Source organism: Aptenodytes patagonicus, chromosome 18 (assembly GCF_965638725.1).
Source record: "Aptenodytes patagonicus chromosome 18, bAptPat1.pri.cur, whole genome shotgun sequence".
In the NCBI taxonomy this organism is placed as follows: domain Eukaryota; kingdom Metazoa; phylum Chordata; class Aves; order Sphenisciformes; family Spheniscidae; genus Aptenodytes; species Aptenodytes patagonicus.
This window is the reverse complement of record NC_134966.1, coordinates 8,189,748-8,212,226: the sequence shown is the minus strand read 5'-3', so window position 1 is coordinate 8,212,226 and position 22,479 is coordinate 8,189,748. Positions and strand designations below refer to the sequence as shown.

The following is a 22,479-nucleotide window of genomic DNA, read 5'->3' as shown; positions in this document are numbered from 1 at the left end:
GCAGGGGCCAGGCCTCAGCCGTGACAAAACCTTCCACCTGTGCAGGAAGAGGCGCAGGGGCTGCCGAGCTGTGTGTGGGAGCGGTCCCCAGTGCGTCGGAGGCCGTGAGGAAGCTTCCCCCCCGGGGGGTTATCACTTCAGGCTGCCGGGGAACGCCCCGCGGGTGGCTGGATCCTGGATTTGGGGTGGGATTTTTATTATTTCAGTGCTGAAGTAATTCTATCCTTGAGGCAGTGCACTTAGCGGTGCTCCTTGGGCCTCTGACACCGCTTACGTTTGTCATACTGCGCAACTCCCCCTTCCCCCACATCCCTGCGTCCCCCAGTTTCCCCCTACTCTTCCCTCGTTACTGGCCCTTTAAGGCGCCGCCGCTCTCCCCGAAGGGGCGGGGTTTGGTCGCTCAAAGAGAGGGGCCCACTTCCGCTGGCGGACTGGAAGTGCGGGGAGCGCCGCGGCCTGAGGCTGGGCCGGCGACGTCGCCGGGGCGGGAGGCCGGTGGCGGGGCGAGGTACGAGGGGCGGGACGGGACGGGGCTCGGCTCGGCTCGGCTCCCTCCCTCCCTCCCTCCTTCCCTCCCTCCCTCCTTCCTTCATTCCTGTGACTGCGCTGGCCTTTCCTGCCGCCTCCGCGGAGGAGGCCGGGTTCCTCTCGGGTTTCCTTTTGTCTCGGTCCCGCTCCCTCACGCCGCCTCAGGGGAGGCGCCGCCGGGTTGGGCCGGGGCCGCTTGGCGGGAGGAGAGCGGCGCGTTCCCCGGCTCGGGCGGCCTCCCTGGGCGGTGGGACCGGGCAGGGTTGCTCTGAGGAGGCGGCGTTTCGGGCAGCCGCGCGGGGTACGCCCGGGGCTCTCGCGGAGGAGCTGTTGGTAGGTGCCGGGGTGTCTCCGGGGGGGGGGGAACGGGTAGCTGGGGGCGGCTGCGGCGGCTTAAACCGGGAAACAGAAGCTGCCTTCGGCCTCTGTCTGGGCTTAGGCGTTTCAGGGAGCAGGTGTCGATGCTCATCAGCGGGCAGCCGTTGGAGCGTGTCGGTGGCGGAGCGGGGCAGGTAAAGGGGTCTGCTCGCAGCTGAGGCTTGGGTGTCCGCCTGCGGCTGTTGGAGCAGTTCCCTCGCCTGGTGTGCGCGGGTGCACGTTTACACCCTTTGGAGAAAAAGGTGAGGTAGATGCTGCGTTGCCCGCGTTTGAATGACAGAAGGGATTCAGCTGCAAATCATACTTACCGCTTATGTAAATGTGTGTTTAATATAAAGTATGTTAATCTAAATACCAAAGCAATTCTTAGTCGGTAACGTGTGAACTGATTTCTGATGATTACTGTTCTGCTCTAGACCTTTGAAATACCGTCAGGACTCGGTTGCCGCGGATGGATTACTGAAGGTACCGCTTTGCTGTGCTGTACTGGAGGTCACGTATGGCTGGAGGTGTCAGTCCCCTCCCTAGGTTCAGGGCAGCGCTGTTCTCTTTTCCACTATGTGACTTGGCACACCCACGCAGCGAATAGCTTCCTTTTCTAAAGGTAAATACCACAATTGTGTTTTTTCCCCAGTATGCATCAGGAAACATATGGTTTTGCTTTATCTAGATTACCCTTTAACGTTCCTTGTTATGCCAGATAGCAAGCAATTACTGTCATTCCTTTTACGTGGTTAGTTCAAGTGTTCATGCTTTTCTAGTATTCTGTTGAGTTTTTCAGACTAGTAGGATCTGAGATGACTCTATTGCTGCTTAGTGAAGAACTTCTGTTTTTAGAGGAAGCAAACTGTGGTGAGAATTTTATGATGCTTTCTAACTATAATAATAATGAAGACACGGAACTTCTGCATAAATATCCTTTGCTTTTGATAACAGGGATTTGTTGACCTATAAATTTCAGCAGGAGATTAAGAAAAAAAGCTAATTAAACTTTGTACTCATTAAACCTAGATTCCACAGATGCCAGTAAAACGATATAATGAACTTTAGCATTGTAGTTCTGGAAAGCGTGCATTAAGTGTGGACGAGCGTTTGTTTTGTATGTAAAGTGAATTTTCACATGTTGGTTCATAGTTTGCAGATTATATAATTTGACTTCTTTTCAGTGCTTTACTTTTAATGTTTGCCATTCAGCAGGCATCTTTCTGTAATGTTCATTTAATGCTTTAATCTGTATTTCTTTGTTTAGTTGCATGTGCCTGTATGATATAAGAACATCCAAGAACACATGCATGTACGCTGCTAATGAGTTACATAAATCCTGAAACTCATCACACTTGAAAATTAGGTAACTATTTTGGCTGAAAGGAAGTATTTTGCCACTTTCAGTCTTTGGATTTCTGTTAATTCCTTCTTCTTTCCATTCAAAGAATGAGCACATGTCGATGGTGTACACCTAGTGGTTCTGATACCACTGAGTTCCTGAAGAGCTATGCTTCTAAACGGTTGTCCCTGGAAGATCTTGAAGGATCCAACGATGATCTCTGTTACTGCCTGGAGTGTGTGGTTGAATACCACAAAGCAAGGGAAAAATTGCCAAGGTTGCATGAGGTAATTAAGAGATTTAGTTCCTGCCCGTTACTGAGCGGGAGGACTCAGAACTGAAGGAAAACTTCAGAAGAGGCTTCAGTGGTCCAGCCTCAGTGCAGGGGGGAGTTTTGTGCAGGGGTTGTGTTTTATTGGTTTTTGGAATAGGGTATGTTGCTTTTTAACTGTCTGCTTTTATTACATTGAGTTGCAAAGAGCCGATGGTAAAGCAGGAGGACCCTCTTGTTTGGCATATATTCAAATTAGAGAAAACTAAAATAGTAGTGGAAGTTGCTGACTAGACATTATAGCTTGAACTTTATTCATGCTGTGATGGTTTGACATCTGAAAAAAAAGAACACCTGCGAAACAGACTAAGAGCTCTATTTCTTTAACGTATTTTCTTCCTTCCTCTGGCTTCTGTTCAACTTTCAGTTTGTTCCTCTTTGTGTTTGCTCTCATTTCTCATTCGTAGCTTTCTACTATGCTTGAATTGCAGAGATCTGATCTTGCAAGCCTGTGAGACTGCGATTAAAAACAATCAAAAAAGTTTAAAAACTATTTTATTATGAGCCTTTTCTAATTCTCCCTTGTTAGTATCCAATTTTGTATTTTGGAAAGCTTATTTTCCCTTACGTGTATATGTATGTAAAATGAATATTTGTAGCTAATTGATTGTAATACAGATGTCTAAAAGGTTGCTCTTTAAATTAGTCAGCTAGATTTCTCTGGAGGGCAATCCCGTCTGAGTATAGGTTGGAAATAAGTGGAGTGACTGGACTGCTGAAAGTTCCTTTCTGTGTTTATTAACTGAAGGAAATAACCTTGGTTTCTAATTGAGGTTTGGAGCAGTTACTTTAGATGAGTAATGTTATGTGAGCTGAATCCCCTACAAATATTCAGCAAGTCGATCAGTCTGTTTGCATTGTTTACATTCGCTCCCTTCCACTAATACATTGTGAAATATGTGAGAAGGCAAGATTTTAAAATTGCTTTTCCCACCTTCCTAAATATGATCGTTTTCTGTATTGTGTGCTTCTTTGTATTGGCCAGTGGAACAAAGTTTTGTGACTAACCTATGGCCTGAAATAATTATTGAAACGGTTTATGAATATTTAACGGAATTATAACAATGCTTCTGGTTTGAATGCCACTTTTTAAAAAACTACTTTATAATCTTAACTCTGAAGTGAGAGTTTTGTGATGTGCACAATCTGAATGCCATGTCAAAATTTTATTGTTTCACACCACGCTTGGAAAGAAACTTCTCAAAGTGAAATTGTCTAGTCTCAAAGTGAAAGTCTAGTTAAGGTTTCTGCATATGATAATACATGTTCTTAATCACTTTCTTCACAAATGCACTTTGATTAGTTGTTTTTCCCCACCGAATAGGTCTTGTGGGAGTTGGAAACCTCCCGTCTTGTTGCCCACATTGAGAAATCCATGCGAGAAGAAGCTGGAGATGATGATGAGTTGTTAATAGTGGATGAGAACGGAGAGACACAGCTGTCTGGTTATGTGGGCCCGGATTTTGAGAATAACCTGCGAGTGCCCCTTCTAGAAATACTGAAATATCCATATCTGCTGCTGCACGAGAAAGTCAGTATGTATCTTATAGTATACAGTTGGAAGGGAATAGTATTGTTTCTACTGAAGGAGCCGCAAATAACAAATAGTAGTTAAACCGAAGTACCAGTGTGTGTGTATATATATTATATTTATTTTGACACTAAGTAGCGCTTTTTTTTTGTTTTGTGAGCATATAAATTAATCCTTAGTATAACTGCGTTTGTCCTTCTAGGTGAGCTGTGTGTAGAAGTGCTCTGTAGAATGGAACAAAGTCACAACTCCTTTCAGGTCTTTGAGAAATATCCAGGAATTTATCTCTTTTTGGCACACCCGAATGAAGTGGTAAGTTACTTTTTCTACTGATAAGTAGTGGTAAGTTACTAATTTTCCACTGAAATTTAGTTTTAAATAGCATCAGAACAGATTCTTATTTTTAATGACAAGAATATGAAAATAGTAGCTTTCAGAATTTTAAGCGTTTGATTTTCTGTATTTTTCTTTAACAGTATATAAATGAGATTTCAGTAGGAATATAGTTACTCTTGCTGAAGGAGAGAAGACTCTTCTTTTGCAGTAACTTCTAGAATCACTTTACTGCTTGCATTTAGTCAGCAGAAGTTAGACGTTCAACCAAACTGTAAATTTACGCCCTATAGTCCCAGGTGGAATTCTTCTCAAGTGGGCCAGGGTTTGTAATTTAGTGTATTAATCCCCTTCTCCTTCCCTGTTCTTTCTCCATCCCTAGAAGCTTTCACGTTTTAGTAATATTCAGAACCTTAAAATTTGAAAAAGTGAGCATAGTGTAGTTACTTGCAAGAAGAGATGCTCAGCAGCATACTTCCTCTGAAATGCCCTTTAATTGTCACTGAATTTTGTCATTGCAAGGAGGTAACACTGTGTGTTAAGGGATTTGTGTATTCTGTGCTGGGACAACTCAAAACTCTGCAAACTTTTTTTTTTGCCTGTGTCTGAGTCCATACGGGATATTTTAATATTGAACAGTCAGAGATCAAAAGTTCATTTGAAAGTGTAAACAGGAGAGCTCCATTCTTTATGATATTTAGAAGTGTCAGCTGATCTTAGTAACATTCATGCTAGTGTACATAGCAGAGACTTGCTCTCTTTTTGAATCCAATCTCTTAAGAAGGTAACAACAAGAGAAATTTTGGAATACTGGAAGCGTCTAGGTTGAAAGGGTTGAGAGGCTTTGCAATTGCGGTTGTTACCAACGCTTCTATTTTTTTTTTGCTGGTTAAAAGGATTTGAGAGATTACAAAAAAGACCTGAGGTTCCGAAAGCAGTACAGATGTTGTCTGAGTGCTTACTTTTCTACATTGTTTTGAAGATGATGTATTATCCTGTGAGAAGGCTGTTCCTTCAAACTATGTGTACACATCCTAGAAGTGAAACTGGTATCAATAATGGGGAAGAGTACTGAAAAACAGTGATAATACAGAGAATTAGGAACGTACACCCTGCCACAACTGGGAGGGCCTGCTGGAACAGTGAATCCTGATTTCATGCACCATGTTAATACTGAAGTATTAACTTCAGTTAATTCAAGAGATTGAGCGCTTTCTTTGCACGATCTTAGAAAAGTCCCTGTGTGGCGTGTTTATCTGTGTAAAGTGAATTTGGATGTGTAACTCTCAAAGGAGTATTGAATTATAAACAAATAGCCCACTTGAGTTACACCGGGTGAGTGTGAGTTCATACCATCGATTTCCCACCTCATTTGATGCAGCTTTGGAGAGTCAGGTTACGTTTGCTGTGGCTGGTGGGCAGGTCGTGGCTGTACCGTTTCCAAGACCAGCTTACTTAAACACCAATGCGGAGTACAAAATTTCAAGTTTTCTTAAGAAACAGTAAAAGATTTAATAGTACTGTACTTCATACTTACTGAAACTCAGAAGTTTTCTCAGTAGGTCAGAGAATGATTCCACCAAGGCAAGAAATGACGAGTGTCCTGTGCTGACAGCACAACTTAGCATCTGTTGTTATAGTATCAGTAATGTTTAAACAGTATAAAGCAAGTACAAAACCAAATGCTATCCCTTTGTCATGTGAATTCCAAGGAGTTTTATTTGTATATATTACCCTGAATTTTAACTTCTTTGTTACCAACATCTTCTCATAGGTATAGTAAGCCTGTTGCTAAGGTTATTCTGGAGAAAGACTAACTCCTACTTGCAATTATGAGACCTTACTTTAGTAAAAATATACTTTTGTCCCATTTGTAGTAGCAGTGATTCCTAATCTTACAGCGTTGTGATTTTATTAATTCTTTTTATTGATATATAGGTTTTTTTGTTTTAATCCTTAGATTCGTCGATGGGCCATCCTAACAGCAAGGAATTTAGGGAAGGTTGACAGGGATGATTACTATGACTTACAGGAAGTGCTGACTTGCTTGTTCAAAGTTATCGAGTTGGGGCTTTTTGAGAATCCGGATATTTACAGCTCTTCAATGATTGAAGAGGGTAAACTCATCCTTCTGCCATCTCATTTATATGATACTGCTAACTACAAGAACTATTGGCTAGGTGAGTATTCATGATCGGAAATGAATCTGTACGTGTAGTCTCTCTCATCTTGTAAGCACTTCTTTCAAGTCAGAGCTCTACTATTTCATAGGTGCTGTTTATTTTGGGGCATGTCAAATGGGAAAATTGAACGTTGCACAACTGCAGTAGTGAGGTAGTGTTTAATTCGTTTCATGTTGCTGCTGATCTCTTTGGTCAAGTGTTACACTGGTAATGGCATTTGGAAAATGATCCTTGATTTGGTGAAAATTACAACAGATTTTTGCAAATATACTGACAGGTTGCTTTTTTTTTTGTAGGGATTTGTATGTTGCTAACAGTGCTGGAAGAACAAGCTATGGAGTCCTTGTTACTGGGCCCAGACAATCAAAATGTTTTCATGCAGTCTATATTTCACACCATGGAGAAAGAAGCAGCTGGTAACTAATTTTGATACTGAGATTAAGACAGCTCATAGCCTATTTTTCATCTTTATCAAACTTCCTTGTTAAATTGAGTAAATTCTTAGTAGTGTAATGCTGAGGTGATTTTTAACTGAGGCTTATTTATCTTCTGGAAGATGGCGAACATTGCACAATATTTGGGCAATACTGACAAATACTGAAAAATGACATTCAAACAAACTCTTTAAGTGGAGAAGGGATGGCAGTGCTTTGCATAAGGCTGGCTTAGAGGTTTTCAGAGGACAAGTCTATAATTTCTTCCATATTGTTTTCATTTAATGTACAGGTTGTGTGGGAATGCGCGTTTCACTGTGGCATGAAGTTTGAATTTTGTGTCCTAAAATAAAGAAACACCTTCTTCTGAATTGCCGCAACTTGCTTAAAATTTGACTCTTCCGTCCATCTGTTTGAAGGAACTCCTTTTGCAGCCGAGAATTTAGACTTCAGAATTCAGAGTAGTAGCCCTTGGGCCGTTCTTGTAGGACACGCCATGGCGTAGCCTGGGAATGGCACATGAGCTCAAGACCAGGGCTGTCTCTTAAATGACTAGATCTTTATAAGCTTAGTACGTTTATTGAGGATATGATACTGTCTCATATGAAGAAGGAAGAACACACTTGAAAGAAAACCAATTGCTTCTAGCTTAAATTTGAAGTATAAATTGTCATAGCCATGTAAGTTGTACCCACTTCTTAGAACAGCACTGCAAAAATCAGTGTGGAAGAATCAGTTTCATAGAGTTGGGAAATGTTAGTAATAGTTATCCAGGTTCCTGTTGATTTAAGACTGCATAAGGAGCAGTGTCTGTCTGTACAGATAAGTGAGGTTGACTTTTTTCATGCTTTTTCTTTTTCCGGGTTAAAAAGTATAGTTGCAACTTACTAGAATACGTATCTTTATATTAGTATTTGAGAAAAATCAATGAAAACCAGCTACTTTCAAATTCAGCTTAGTCTACGAATGTACAGGACTCTTGCATTTCAACTCTCCCCAATATTACTGTTATGTTTCAGATGATTCTACTGACCCCTTCTGGCCAGCGCTGAATTGTTTCATGGTTATTTTGGATCAGCTCGGATCTAAAGTGTGGGGTCAGCTTATTGATCCTGTCCAAGCCTTTCAAACCATTATCAACAGTGTGAGCTACAACAATGAAATAAAAAATATACGCAGTAGCTTTAAGAGGTCAGTTTTATTAAGAGACAAGAACAGTTTAATGATTTTAATACCAGGTAGTGTAGTAGCTTGGTCTCGGTTTTCTTGTCAGTGCTGCCTTAATTTGTGTTGGGGGAGGGAGATGGCAAGTAAAAAAATCAGATGTTGCCAACTTCAGGCAATGAAAAGATGAAGTAGGTCCCCTGAAATTGTGAGGTTCTTTCAAAAAATATATGCTCGCTTCTTTTTGACTGCTATGATGTATGTTACACTCTTCAAGATTTTATCCCGAATCGGGAAGGCTGCTAACTGTTTAGTGCTTACTTAGTGCTATAACCAACTTGCACTTAAGTTTAGTGAAGATTGCCATGTCTGAGGCTCTTGGTAAAATTGTGGGAATTCCAGAATTTTCAGTGGATGACATAGTTTTAGATTTTATTGTGGTTCCAGATGACAACTGGTTTGAGTTTACTTTCAACTCGTGTTAAGTCTTAAATATTTTATATATATATCATATATATATATATCAGTTTTACTTAATGGTACCGTATGGTCTTAAAAGTTTTATTCCTTTTCTGAACGTATTCCTTTCAGGGAAGGTGATAAAGTGAGAATCATGGAACTGGCCTTTAATAGCTTGGATAACATAGTGAACTACTGAAAGGAAATGCTTGAAAACACATAGCAGGCATCAGATACTCTTTTGAAAGGTTTTGTCTTCGTATACTTATATCCTAAGATAAAATGCAGTTTTTGAATCACTTCTGAGTGACAATGTTGTCAGTATTGAACAGAAAGTTAATTAGGTAAAGTGCTTGTTCAGTGCAGAAGTGGTTGGTTGGTACACTGCTAGGAAGTCTAGGAACAGCTTCTATGGGAACCGAATTTTGTTACGTAAACTTGAACTCCATCTTTTGGCATGCTGTCCCTTTTAAGGATTTTTATAAGAATCCAGGTCCCAAGACTTTAGGAAGACCTCCTATTTTTGAAAGCTGAAACTCTGTCTAGTTTAAAAAAGTTGATGGAAAATAGTACCTGGATAACCATACCAGTTGTTTACTGTTTTCCTGTGGTATATTTTTAATCAACTTTGAGTGACAGTGTCTTAAATGTTCAGTATTTTTACACATGCACAGTCTATAATGTTATAGGTAGCTACAGATACATATATACGGAATGTTAGAGATAGCCGAGGAAGTCGTATTAAAGGAGATTTTCTTCAGTTAAACAAGCTATTTGAGTGTTGTGTTCAAACAGTTGCATACAAAGTTTAGGAGTATGTAGCCATGATTGAGCTGCATTTATGCATAGAAAATTCAAATAAAATGGAATTCTTCTGGGTGTTGGTAGTCAAATCCATGACTTAGTAGAAAGCTCTTTTTCATGAGGCGGTCGCTTCCCTGCCTCTTAGAGCAGGATAGAACAAGCTCTACAATTTTAAATATGATATCTTTTCATAGGTATGTTTTATCACTGACAAGTTCTAATAGTCATATGGTCAGTATCTGAAAAGTGAAATCTGTCTTGGCCAGTTGGCTTTCTTATAGTTTAAGTTAGTTGTGTGGAGTCTATAATGATTTGTATTTCTTTTTAGAACAAAATCTGAACCGGAGTCAGTCTACGATGATGGCGTGGTTACTTGCAGTCAGATTGTGTATACCTGTAACACAGAAAAGCCTCAAAAGGTATTAAAAGATATTTTATTTCCCTGTTCTTCGAACTCTGATCGCTGAATGACACCATCAGTTTAAACCATCTATGAAATATGGAGGGGAAGATACTCTGTTTCTGCTAGTAATGTTGTAAAGAAAAAATACTAAATAACGTATGTCACTGTTGTGTGCCTTAAATAGCAGCCAGTCTGGTCACTTCTTATTTACCTGGTACCTTCAGGCTGTAAGAGGAAAGAAGAACGTGTTTGTGAATTAGGTAGAGATGGTATTAAAGACCAAGAATTCGTATCAAGATTGAAACAAACACTGGTACCTCAATGAAAACTCTGAATTCAATTTAAAAGAAAAGTTGCTGATTGAGTTCTTGTATTTTACTTTTTGTTTCTCAGTATTCTAAACTAATATATTGAGTAGGGAGTAATGAGGTATGCATTGCTGTACTTTCAAATGTTAGACCGTGCTCCAAAATGGCACCATTTTTTTCTTGTTAGAAAGCAGAAGAAACGTGTATGTTCTCTTGATGTTGTTGCATTGTATTTACAAAATATCTTTTAAAGGCTTGAAATGTATATTTGCTTATCTGAGGTTAAATTATCTCAGCATAACAACATGTTTGGAGGGTTTCCCAATGATTTTTAAAGGAAGTACTACTTTACACTTATTTCATAGGTTACATTCTAGGAAATGAGTTCCTTATACATGTGTTAGTTTGATCTTTATTTTTTTAAATTTAGATTTTGACTTATATTAGGATATAAGAGATGCTATCACTTAATCAACATATATTTGAGAGAAAGTAACCTTTACGGCTAGAAAAAAAACCTGGCAGATTGAACTGTGCAGACATGCATAATGAGGATGTTGTGTGGTGAATTTATTTTTCAGGATACTGGATGGAAGACTGCCATTTGTCCAGACTACTGCCCCAACATGTATGAAGATATGCAAACACTGGCTAATGTGCTTCAGTCTGATATTGGCAGAGATATGCGTGTCCATCACAGCACGTTTCTGTGGTTCATCCCTTTTGTTCAGTCACTTATGGATCTCAAGGACTTGGGTGTAGCATATATAGTAGAGGTCATTCACTACCTCTGCTCAGAAATCAAAGACATTTTCAATGAAAGAATCCAGCAGTGTGACAAAATCTCTGAATTTTTTCTCCTGATCTTGGTGTCCGTTATTGAACTACACAGAAATAAAAAGTGCCTGCATTTGCTATGGATTAGCTCCCAAGAATGGGTAGAAGCAGTGGTGAGATGTGCTAAGCTTCCAGCTATAGCATTTACACGGTGCACTGAAAAAGCATCTGGACACAATGTGAGAGGTTCATTAGCAGTATCTTTACAAGCTTCTAACTCCGTGCAGCACGCCTGTGTGCAGTTGATACGCAGCCTTCTTAGAGAAGGCTATCAAATTGGGCAGCATGCTCTTTGCAAGAAATACCTAGACAAACTCAATCTTCTTCTGCGAGGAAGTCTATCTTTAGGTTGGCAGCTGAACATCCAGGAAACGCAGGAATTACAAATGTGTTTAAGGCAAGTTATAAGAAATATAAAGGCCAGAGCATTGAGTACCCCTGCGCCTGTAGGAAACAATGCAAACTCTACAACTTTGTCTACCGTTTCTATAAAGCAAGAGAAGAGTGCACATGGTGATGGATGCAACGTGAGTGTACATGGCAGAGATGACCTTTGTTCACCATTTGCTGGCATATCGAAGGAAGGCGGAGATGAAGATTGTCAAGAGAACCCTTTCCCTAGAAGAAAAAGTGCCTGGGAAGAGGAATGTAGAGATGCATCTAAAAGTTCAAGATCTTGGACATCCGCAGAAGGCCTCTTGAATATTAAAAAGGAACTTAATGACTTGACAACTCAGGAATATGTCTGGCCACAGAACTCTTTGGCAGCAAAAGTATATGGGAAAGTTCAGGAAAACAGGAACAATGATCTTGTGGCAGGTAAATGCGATATGGATAATCAGTGCTTGAATCCAAATTCCCAGCATTCAGATTTCAGAAGAGGTGGAGAGTTGGAAAACAAATGTGAAGCAGGACCCATAACACCAATGTGTCTGGCTGCTCAAACTTGTACTGGTTCTCCAGAACACGCTTACAGCTCAGATGTAAAGGAAAGCAATATGTCTCCTAGTTCCTCTTTAAAGCTTAAAGTAGATGCTCGTAGACTCACAGATTTGAAAAACAAGATACAGAAAATTGGATGGCCCTCAAAAGTATCGCAGCCAGTGAAGCTGCGCAACGTGAAAAACTGCAGTTTAGGAACAAGCGCTTCAAAAGCAGAGGTAGAGCAACCTAGGTTTTGCACTGGCTATCTGTGTACAAGCAAAGATTGTCATAAACATCAGGAAGTGAATACTGTGTGTGAAAATGAAATCTCTGTTGATGCTGCATCTTCAAGGAGCTGTGAAAGTACACAGGAGAAAAGTGTCAGCAGTGCTTTTCAATCCAGACTGGTCCCCACTGAACAGGTATCAAAAGAAACACCACTAGATTGCACTAGCTCCTCTAAAAATGAACCTGGTATGCAGGAAAATGATGATGGCAGTATTTTGTTTTCAGGGATTAGTGACACCTTACTGAGAAAAGTATCCACTGAAGAAAAATCAAGTTCATTGTTGAAGTCTGCCTTTAAGAAAGACGCTGACATGCAAAATTCAGACCGGGAACAGCCTAATTTAAATGACTTGGTTAAATATGACTGTAAAGGTCAAATTTCAGAGACATTTGGTATGGATAAAACTTCAGCAAATGGTCGTGTTCCATCTAGCTCTGAAAACCAGAGGGATATATCCAACCCTGCTTCTCAGATCAGGCCACTGTCAATGAAGTGTGAATCGAGTGACAGGTTGTTCCAATTTTCAGAATGTTTCAAGAGAGAAAACAATTCAGTGGGGAAGAAAGGGGGGGATTGTGTGAAGACGGTTTCTGAAGGTAATGCTTTAACAGACTCCCAGGTTGATAGAGAACTCAGTAAATTATCTTTAGCTGCGTATGCCAAAGGTGTCAATTTTCCCTTTGAATCAAGCCAAGAAAGCTCAGTACATCATAACGTATGTGATATTAAAAGGAAAGTGAAAGGTGCTGTAAGAGCTTCCGATGATGGCCAAAGTACCAAGTCTCCCTGTGATGCAGATTGCCTTGACAATCAAGTCATTATAATTTCAGACTCTTCAGATGAAGAAGAACATGTGGCTGACAAGGAGGAAACAAAAACAGTGAATGAAAATATGTCTCCTGAAAAGCAGCCTTCAGCTTCCAGCTGCATTTCTGATAGCAATAACAAAATAGAAACAAAGATGCCAAGCACTCCCTCATCACTGGAAGACTGTGGGTCTCAGTACTTTGAATTTGAAACAGAAGCGGATATCTTTTCGTTTTGGCGAGATACTCAAGCGTATGGTATGGAAGCAACTCAAGAGTATAAACAAGATCATGTTTCAGTATCGGCTGATAGTAATTCAGATGGCTTACTGAACGATCGCACAAATGAATGGGGTTATGATGTGGATTACATAAGTGATGATACCATGGAAGAAGAAGCAAACTTGACAGAAAAACAGATAGAAAATATTTCTCATCAGAAAGAAGCTGATACTACAAAAGAAGTAACTAGTTCAACATTGCAAGAATCTATTAGTAAGGGAAATGCAAAAGATCAACTGGAGAATTTTGCAGACAAAGGTACTGTTGCTAAAGACTTCACCCTGGACTCAAAATTGACTGAACCCAGAGCATCTACATCTAACATCTCATTAGCTTCAAAGTTGGCTCTTAAGAAAAATAGTGTGAGCCCACGGAAGAATACAGCAAAATCTGAGGTAGCAAGAACTATTCAAAGAAGTCCTAAAAAACCTCCTGTTCTTAAAACAGCACAAAATAAAAAACTACTTCAAAGTACATCAAAAAATTCTCAACCTGGCAGGTCAATGCCTGCTGTGGTTCCTCCAAGGAAAGTTCGGCAGTGTCCTGCACCAGCATCAACCGTAGAAAAACTTGGTCTGAAGAAGGCACCCCGCAAAGCGTTTGAATTATCCCAGCGCTCTTTAGACAGTCTAGCTCAATTGCGCAGCTATGGTAAATCTGCAGGGAGAGTTGGAGTTACACAGAAACAGAAGATTAAACTAATTGCTCCTCAGAGTATGTCTGTAAAACATAATAAAAAATTGCTAGCCTGCCAAGACCTTCAGTTTTTAAGGCAGACGAGGCCCAAAAAAAGTGTCAGAGTGAAAAAAGTTGCAGGAAGTTCTGAGAGTAGAAATGAAAAAGTTAGCAAAGTGGATGCAAAACCTATGAAACAAAAGCCTGAAAGTTTTGAGCTGGCATCTGTTGAAAGATCTGTTGAAAACCAAAGAGAGAAAAAAAGGGAGGAGACTGTTTGTCCCTCTTCCAGTGAGAGAAAATTTGAAAGCCTCTCTGTGGAGGTGACATGCGTCTCCAAAATGCCTAGTTCTTCAGACTCGAACAGAAAATCGGAGGATAACAGTATGATGGTTCCTCCTGTACCTATGGATTCAAGTCTCTCTCCCGCTGCACTTGTTGGACATGATAAAGATGAACCTTCAGGAGAAGGTTGCATTGTCCAGCCTGAGTGTGAGAAGGCAACTTCAAAAGAAAATGGGTGTAAACCAAATGAAAACAGTGAAGATGATGATGATCTGTTTTTAACTCAGTTAGATCCTGTGGATATGAAATTATGTTCTGAGGAGGAAAGTGTTCAAGATACTACTACAGCCAGTAAAAAACCAGAGGAAATGGGTACTGCTGAAAGCCTTCAGCAGGACGAATCCTCGACTATTGTGAAATGTAAGTACAAAGACTGTATGGAAAAAGTGGAAAAACCAGGAGAGTACTGTAGTAAGCATTCAGCCACCAGCTCAGAAGCGGATCACTCGTTTGCCAAACCTTCTCTCCTACCACCTTCTAAAACAAGAAAGCCTTCCACTGCCAAAATTTTCAGCTCGGCAAGTTCTTCACGGAATGCAGCCTTCAGCAAGGATCTCGAAGATGTTAAAAAGCTACCGCCAGCTTCAAAAAGCAAAGTGAATGCAGCGAAACCGGTGGTGGTCAGGCCACCAAATGCAAAGGCTGTACCGATAGGAAATCAAACGTGCAGGTCTCCAAGTTTCAGTAATGTACCTGAACCCCGTATTTCTAATAACGTTCTCCAGTCACAAAATAGACAGAACGACAATGCTTCAAATATTTCCAGAAGGCCTGGCCGAGAAGCATATTTTCCTTCCTTTCTTGGTGCTCGGCAGCATGATCATAGTATTTTTGTTAATGAAGTCCTAAAGTGGACGTACGAAATGTTTGTGAACTCCAGCCAGTTTGGATCTCCAAGTAATCTCCTGCAGTCTGTAGTAGCTTCTGTTCCTGTCCAATTTCAGCAATACAATGACTATTTTAATACATTTTTCCCCTTGATGATGCTAAATGCCTTTGAAACAGTAAGTAGCTATCTGCCTCTTGGTTTGTATTCATCAACCCTAGTAAATTTTACCAAGAGATTAAAAACTGTTTTATGTCCTCTATTTACCTTCTGAAAAATGTTCTGAAAACATTCAGCTACAGATCTGAATAGAGGAATGATTTGGGGGAAATAATCTAGGCAGTTATATTTAAGATTGGGGACTGTCAGTGTTATTCACCTCAGTGAAGCTTTTTTGGGGGGGGGCTTGCATCCACAACAGCATTCAAAAGGAGGGAAAAAGGAGGTGGTTCCTCTTTCTTTATAGCATATAAAGCTTAAAACGGAAATCTTTAAGAAACTGAGGTCTTTCAATGACAGTGTCTGTAAAAAGAGGATAAGAACGTAGTGTTTTGATTTATGTTGAGAACTTACGTGAGATGTAGGTTAATCTGAGAAGTTTTTTTTTCCAAACAGCTTAACTTTAATAGTTTATAGTTCAATAGTGAGAAAATGCAGCGTTCCTTCAATTAAAGTCTGTATGCTTTCAAGTTCAGTCGTTGCATCGCTTCTCCCATAGAAATAAGGTAGAAAATGAAGTCAATACCAGGATAATACTGGTATTTTAAGGTGAAAATGCAATTGGGGGAACCCACGTTTGTTTTGAAGAGCTTTATAAGAAAGTACATTAAATGGGGGGTGGGTGGGGAGGAAGCGCTTTCGTTTGCCGTGTGTGTGTTTATACGTAATGTGCATGCATATATTAAAAAAAGAAACAGGTAAGACTCTTTGTCTTGTACCTGACAGTCTTGTTAGCTTTCTTTTATTTGTGCTTAGTATGTTTGCCCTTGGAGTCACGATAAGCTATTTTTCTGATACACTAAACCCTTCAAAGTATTTCTATTTAGCTTTTACTTTCCAACATGTAGCTGGCACAAGAGTGGACAGAAAACCAGGGAGCGAGGGAGAAGAGTTACTACTTCTGCTTACAGAATTTCTGTGCTGAATTGAATACAGCAGATTTTACAGGTAAGAGTTTGGGTGTTTTTTTTTATAAAAACATCATCTAATTTTGAAGACAATGCCTTATAAGGAGGTAGCACTTACAGGTAGAAAATTTTTTTGTTTGCTTTAAATACAGAAAGGATCTTGAATTTGCTATTTTACAGAATGCACGTTACAGAAATACATTTTGCAGGGAATTTGTGCCTTAAGTGTTCAGTACAAAAAGTTATTTGATTGCTGTTGGAATACTTACCATCTCACTCATTTGGGATTTTGTTTCAGCTTCTTTTGGTAAATAAAATAGTCCTTGACTTGCTCTATTTTTATACAGTGCTATGTTCAGTCTTAAGAATGCAGAATGGAGTTAAAACTCTTCATAGTCTTTAGCTATAGCTTTTAATAGCTTTAAAAGTTAACGGATGGGTATTACTGAAGTATATGCAATATGTTAATTGTAGTACTTCTATAGTCAGAAAGTAATTGTAACTATTTTCCTTTTAATTTTCTAACTTTAAAATGTATTTTGGGTAGCTCATTTTCAAGAAAGTGACTTGGCAACGCAGCGTCATCCAAAGGAGGATGACTTAATTTTTTTGGTGGTCCAAAAGAAAAAAGACACCTTTAGGGAAGAAAGTGAGATGGAGAACCATACAGTGAATCACGTTGGTCTTGTGAAAAAATTTTGTCGTGCGCCTGGCTGTTTAACTAGTAAGTAAATGGGGTTGAAATAAAAATGGGATTCTTCTTGGTACCGTGAAATGCTTCTTCATAGCTGGCTGTTGATAGTTGTAATATACCACTTACCTCAGAGGAAATGGGATTCTTTTTCCACTGTAGCATGTCTGTTCCATGCTAGAAGCTTCGTAAAAAGCCAGGAACTGAAGCTGCAGACCTGCTTTCCATGCATTTTTCTAAGGACTTCCTTCAAGACAGATGTTAATGCTTTGTGTAAGAACAGAAACTGATGATGAGTAAGTGCTCTGCATACATCTTTAGGAGTGCATTGCTGTGAGATACAAAATGCCGTGAACGTCAGTGGTCTCACTGACTAAAATTTTCACTATCTTCTGGAACTGAAGTTGTGAATTACCAGGATTACCAAGTATCACAATTAATGCTGTCTGATTAAAACAGTGGTCTGAGTTGTTTTACAGAGCAGTGGGGTGGTTTTTTTTTTTGGTTTTGGGTTGATTTTTTTTAGGGGGTGGCGGTGTTTGGGTTTTTTGCAAGAATTAGTTGTTGGCTCCCTAATAGAAGGCAGCACCTGGTTCTGGTGAGTTCTTTGAGTGACCCGTTTAAATATCTTCCAGTTAACAATTTGGATATTCTTTGAATTAACAACTTGTGGTTTTGTTTTTTCTTTTTCCTCCCCCCCCTTTTAATAGGACAAAAGGAGCAGCATACAGTCTGTCATCTTTCTGTGCAAACTCGAGGCAATTTGTCATTCTTCATAAATAAGCAAGTGAAGTGTGTGGTGGTTGGCTCCCTGGTGACCACACACCGAACATTCAAAGGCCTACTACTATTGAGCAGGAGTCCCCTGGCTAAACCCATCATTAATCCAAGTTACAATGACTTCTGTCCCAGAGATTTGCCCGTAGCTTCAGAAAGTGCTGTAAGTCCTGCATCTAGAAGTGATAGTTACGGATGACAAAGTGGGCATTTGGATCTCATGAGTTTTGCGAAACTGGTTTTGCATGCTGTTTTTTGAGATGACCAAGTGCAAACAGACAAGTTGCAAAAGCACGGAGGCGCTGTGCTCTTCAGAGTTGGTTGATTGGGTGGACAGAGGGGAGTCTGAATTTGCTCAGGTGTTTCTGCTGTGTTGACATAGATACTAGTAGTGCACTTTAAGCAGCTTTCAGGTTTTCTTCCTTACTGGAGAAGTGTCTGTTCAGGAAATAAGGCGTAGTATGGAAAAGGTAATGCAAAATAAAGGTGTGTAGAGTAAACGAAACATTACAGCTTTCGAGTCAGGATTGGATGTGCATCTAGAGCAAACATAGAATCAAAAGCTTCCATGCCTTTCAGGTTTTTGAGCCGTAGCTAGAGGGGTGGGGGACATTCTGAAAGTACCTAAATGAACATGGAAGGGTTCATCAACGTTAATTAATTCATTATTTTTTCCCCTGTCTGTTCCTTCAGGTGTCAGATATGAACGAATACAATGAAAATCAAAAGAGAGCTATTGAGACAGCTTATGCCATGGTAAAGCAACATCCAGGGCTTCCCAAGATCTGCCTCATCCACGGACCACCTGGAACAGGGAAATCAAAAACTATTGTTGGATTTCTGTCTCGTGTTTTGGGAGAAGTAAGTGAACATGATGTGATTGTCATGTGCTGGTATTTGGTTTCTCAATGGAAGTCAAGGATAGCCTAAACTAAATGGAAGTGTAGTATTGGTAATTACTGGGGGTGTAATTCGTTAAGCTGACTTAATTAAATTTGTACTGTATAGGGTGTAAAGGTGGAAATAATACATTTTGGGCATCTTGGAAAACACTTATTTTACAGAACTTAAAAAGTAAAATCAAGAAAACATGCACAATCAGTATAAACACTTGTTAGATAAAAAAAACCCTTAATATTTTGATGTATTAAGGAATGTTATTTGGCCTGTCCCATTTAATGGTTTTTGTATTAGCATCCAGTAGATTCATCAAGTACATCATTGTTGAAGGGAATTTACGTGAATAGTATTAATACATTGAGTAACAACGAGTCAAATGTAAGGCATACCTTAAGAGCTATTCAAGTGCAATAGTTCCCATACTCTGCATGCTGATTAAGATGAGCATACAGTCTGCCTTTTAAATCACAAATGAAAACAATCTAAAGAGCCTGTTTTGGTTTAATGTTAATTAATCTGCAGAACACTAGGAATGAGAAAGCAACTCAAAAATCAAATGCCAAGATGAAGCCAAACCGTGTTCTAGTTTGTGCACCATCAAATGCTGCTGTTGATGAACTCATGAAAAAGATCATCATTGCATTTAAGGGAAAATGCCAAAACAGACAGGAGCCTTTGGGTATGGTTTATTTTAAAATTCTGTTTATATGTTAAATAGAGACAAAACCTGAAAGAGAAACTGGAACGGTTGATTACATATAATACTTAAATGCTACTCTAAGCAGCTCTTTTCCCTTGCAGAACATGACTGGTACATCCTCATACTGTTATGAATTTTAATGTGCTTTTCTAAAAGGTGTATTATGGTTTTTATAAATAAATTGCACTTTGTCTTTATGTAGACATTGACCCTTTCTTCACAGTGTTAGTTTCAGTTCACCAGTTTTTAAGTACTCCTTAAAGATTTGAACACAAGACTATTACCTTGATTTTGAATAAAATTGGACTTTGCTGATCATGCTTAACAGACTGATGAAAATATGGCGTGTCAGAGCCTCTCACTTTTTCTTTTCTCCTCCTAGTTTGTGACTAATACAAAGTAGATGAATTCTGAACAAGGCACCTAGTCTGCGGTGGGGGGAAAAAAAAAATCTGCATTGTAACTAAATGTTAATTTGGTATTGACTTACCAGCCGTGTTACTGATGGTACTCAGTAATTTTCTAACTTAGGAATTCTGTAAGTTTTAGATAAAGAAGCCTGAGAATAAGAGGTGGTTCTGTTAATGCAAAATAACATTCTTAACTGTTAGCCACCACTAAAACATAGGCAACATACTTTTTTTTTTTGAGTTTGGAATTACTGAATTTTTTTGTAGCTGCATTTAGATAAGTACAAGTAAATTGTTACAAACCCCTGAAAAGCAGAAAAGGAAAAGCCTTGTTTGACATCAGTGATGTTTAAATTTATTTTTTTTTCTCTCATACCAAAATGCAGAGATGATTGGAGCAACTAAAAGTATTTTGACTCTGATTTTGTAAACAGGAAACTGTGGTGATATCAAATTAGTGCGACTCGGTGCTGAAAAAGCAATCAACAGTGAAGTCCGGGGATTTAGCCTGGATAAGCAAGTTGAACACAGAATGAGTAAGTAACATGTAAATCAGACTTTTCTTCAGTCTTCTTTAAGAGCTCGATGATGCTGTACACTTGGGACTATGTGTCCTTTAAGAAGGAAGATCTGGTAAAAGATTTTTCTGCAACGGTGCTTCATAAGCATTGTTTTTCTCAGTCTTAGTGGGAAAGTGTCAGCTTACGTATGGCCTAAAATCTGAGCAAAACCAAAGAAATAAGCAAGATGACTTCTTGGGTTTTTTTTTTCCCCCCAAAGAAATTATAATAAATGCATGTTAAAGCCATCATTTTTAGGCAATGCGGCTGTGCAGCATTTGCAAGCTACAGTTGGAACCAAGTCTCATTATCTTCGTTTTAAAAGATAAGACCTCAGCAGAAAAAGGGAAAATGCAACAAAAAATGAGTTTGTCCATTTGTTCTTAATAACTTAAGATGCATGACTGAGAGCAAGTGTTATTGTAACATAGTTTTTCTATTACTCTTGTATGTTTTCCTTTGTCTTATTATAGAACGAAAGCCAGCTGACTGTGACCAGGATATTCAGAAGAAAAAAGAAGCTCTGGATCAACAGCTGGACATGCTGTCTCGTCAGCGTGCCATGCACAGATGTGAGAAGAGGGAGGTAGTAAGATAATAGTATTTTTAATCCTGTTTGTGTTTTTTTGTATTCATAACTGAATCCAAAGAGTGAAGAACTCTTCCTTTTAGTGCTATCTCTGAGCAGTCTAAAAATTTGGCATTTGTGCTCAAATTACAGATTTCTGATGGTAAACCGCTTTCTCAGTTGCACAGAAACGTGTAGTATTCTGTATGAAAAGTCTAAATATGTTGACCATTTTCTAAGAAACTGATCAGCTTTTTCAGACATGTTTGATATTAAAAGACAGTCCGAACAAGTCTAAATGTTTAGGAAATGAATTGGGGTGTGGGAGGAAAAAAGGTGTATGGGAAATGTGTGTTAATTATTCCTGATACTTACGTGGTTTCTCTTCCCCCTGCCCCCCACCTCGCCATGCAGAGTCAAATGTTAAATGATGAAATTGGCAGACTTTCAAAGGAGAGACAACAGCTTGCTTCTCAACTAAAGGAGGTAGGAGTTTATCTTTAGGGCAGCTCTTTAATAAACCTCAGCTAATCTATTTATATACTTGGTATCCTTTAATTGTGGTGGAGATCTGGTTTTGATGTGTCTGGGAGTATTTATAAAGTAGTAGGTAAATAGATAAAGATCATAAGCTGAGTAAGTTATGGACAGCCTGGTGTGAAATCCAGGTGTACTCTGGCTGCATATTGGAGGGGAAAAAAAAAAAAACCCAACCAAAAACGGATGGGAATATTCACTCATACAGTTAATTCTAAACGAAATGTGTATTTTGCAAGGAAGGTAATAGAAACGTGCACATGCTCATGTTCTAGGATGTATCTTCATCACCACTTTCATGCCCCTTACAATCCTGCTGGGACTGAGATACTTTTAAATGTTTCTAAGTAAAGCAACAGCTGGAAGAATTTTTTTATGTGTGTGTAAGGAGAGGTTTGAAAGTGGAAATAGCACTGATAGCAAAACCAGTAATTAAGGCTGAGTAGCACGAACCATGAGATGGATGAAGGTTCATCTTTAACAAATATATGCTGACTTTTAATGGTCATGGAGGCTTGGAGTCACAAATGTGATGGCAAACTAAACTTTGCTCACAGTTACTGTGTCTAGATTGCATAGCTGTAGAGATAAAGGAATACTTCTTTCCAGTTTGCCATCTCAAAGGTGCTGTAATTTAAAGTGAGAGTAACACTTCAGTTAAGCGAACTTGTGACTTTCGTTTGTAACAATGGAGGTAGTTTCGTTGGGATGATGTATTATGCTAGATCTGTTTGGCAGTTAGAATTGTCCAGGCAGTTAGAAATTGCTCTAAGGTGGTTCAGGAAGGCTAAAAGAGGAGACATGGTGTCCTGTTGTACTTGAAGGTTCGGAGGCACTCTCAGAACGTACAGGCAGGTATCATCTTGGAGTCCGACATCATCTGCTGCACACTGAGCACAAGTGGAGGAAGTCTGCTGGAATCCGCTTTTTGTCGGCAAGGACTTGATCCTTTCAGCTGTGTCATTGTGGATGAGGTTGGTAAAGCTATTTAGAACTAGAGCGTGTTCCACCTCTAAAGGTCTGCCTCGTTCTCTGCTTAGGCTAC

At 39.5% G+C, this 22,479-nt stretch overlaps 1 protein-coding gene across 3 annotated transcripts in view; it reads left to right on the top strand.

Annotated features, from left to right (window-relative positions):
- Window positions 1-445: 445 nt before the first annotated feature.
- Window positions 446-22,479, top strand: part of SETX (senataxin) — a 30,552-nt gene continuing 8,518 nt past the window's right edge. For 2 of the 3 annotated variants that reach the window (XM_076355609.1, XM_076355606.1), the window contains exons 1-20: window positions 446-508; window positions 1,323-1,510; window positions 2,156-2,254; window positions 2,337-2,517; window positions 3,886-4,096; window positions 4,295-4,404; window positions 6,386-6,605; window positions 6,905-7,024; window positions 8,062-8,233; window positions 9,798-9,888; window positions 10,762-15,342; window positions 16,232-16,331; window positions 16,839-17,015; window positions 17,693-17,922; window positions 18,453-18,620; window positions 19,182-19,338; window positions 20,204-20,305; window positions 20,803-20,915; window positions 21,312-21,383; window positions 22,259-22,408. In XM_076355609.1, the coding sequence (XP_076211724.1) occupies window positions 2,338-2,517; window positions 3,886-4,096; window positions 4,295-4,404; window positions 6,386-6,605; window positions 6,905-7,024; window positions 8,062-8,233; window positions 9,798-9,888; window positions 10,762-15,342; window positions 16,232-16,331; window positions 16,839-17,015; window positions 17,693-17,922; window positions 18,453-18,620; window positions 19,182-19,338; window positions 20,204-20,305; window positions 20,803-20,915; window positions 21,312-21,383; window positions 22,259-22,408 (6,954 nt within the window). In that variant the 5' untranslated portion in view covers window positions 446-508; window positions 1,323-1,510; window positions 2,156-2,254; window position 2,337. Of the gene's footprint in view, window positions 509-825; window positions 862-1,322; window positions 1,511-2,155; window positions 2,255-2,336; window positions 2,518-3,885; window positions 4,097-4,294; window positions 4,405-6,385; window positions 6,606-6,904; window positions 7,025-8,061; window positions 8,234-9,797; window positions 9,889-10,761; window positions 15,343-16,231; window positions 16,332-16,838; window positions 17,016-17,692; window positions 17,923-18,452; window positions 18,621-19,181; window positions 19,339-20,203; window positions 20,306-20,802; window positions 20,916-21,311; window positions 21,384-22,258; window positions 22,409-22,479 lie in introns of those variants that run through there. The other variant, XM_076355607.1, reaches the window with a different exon arrangement.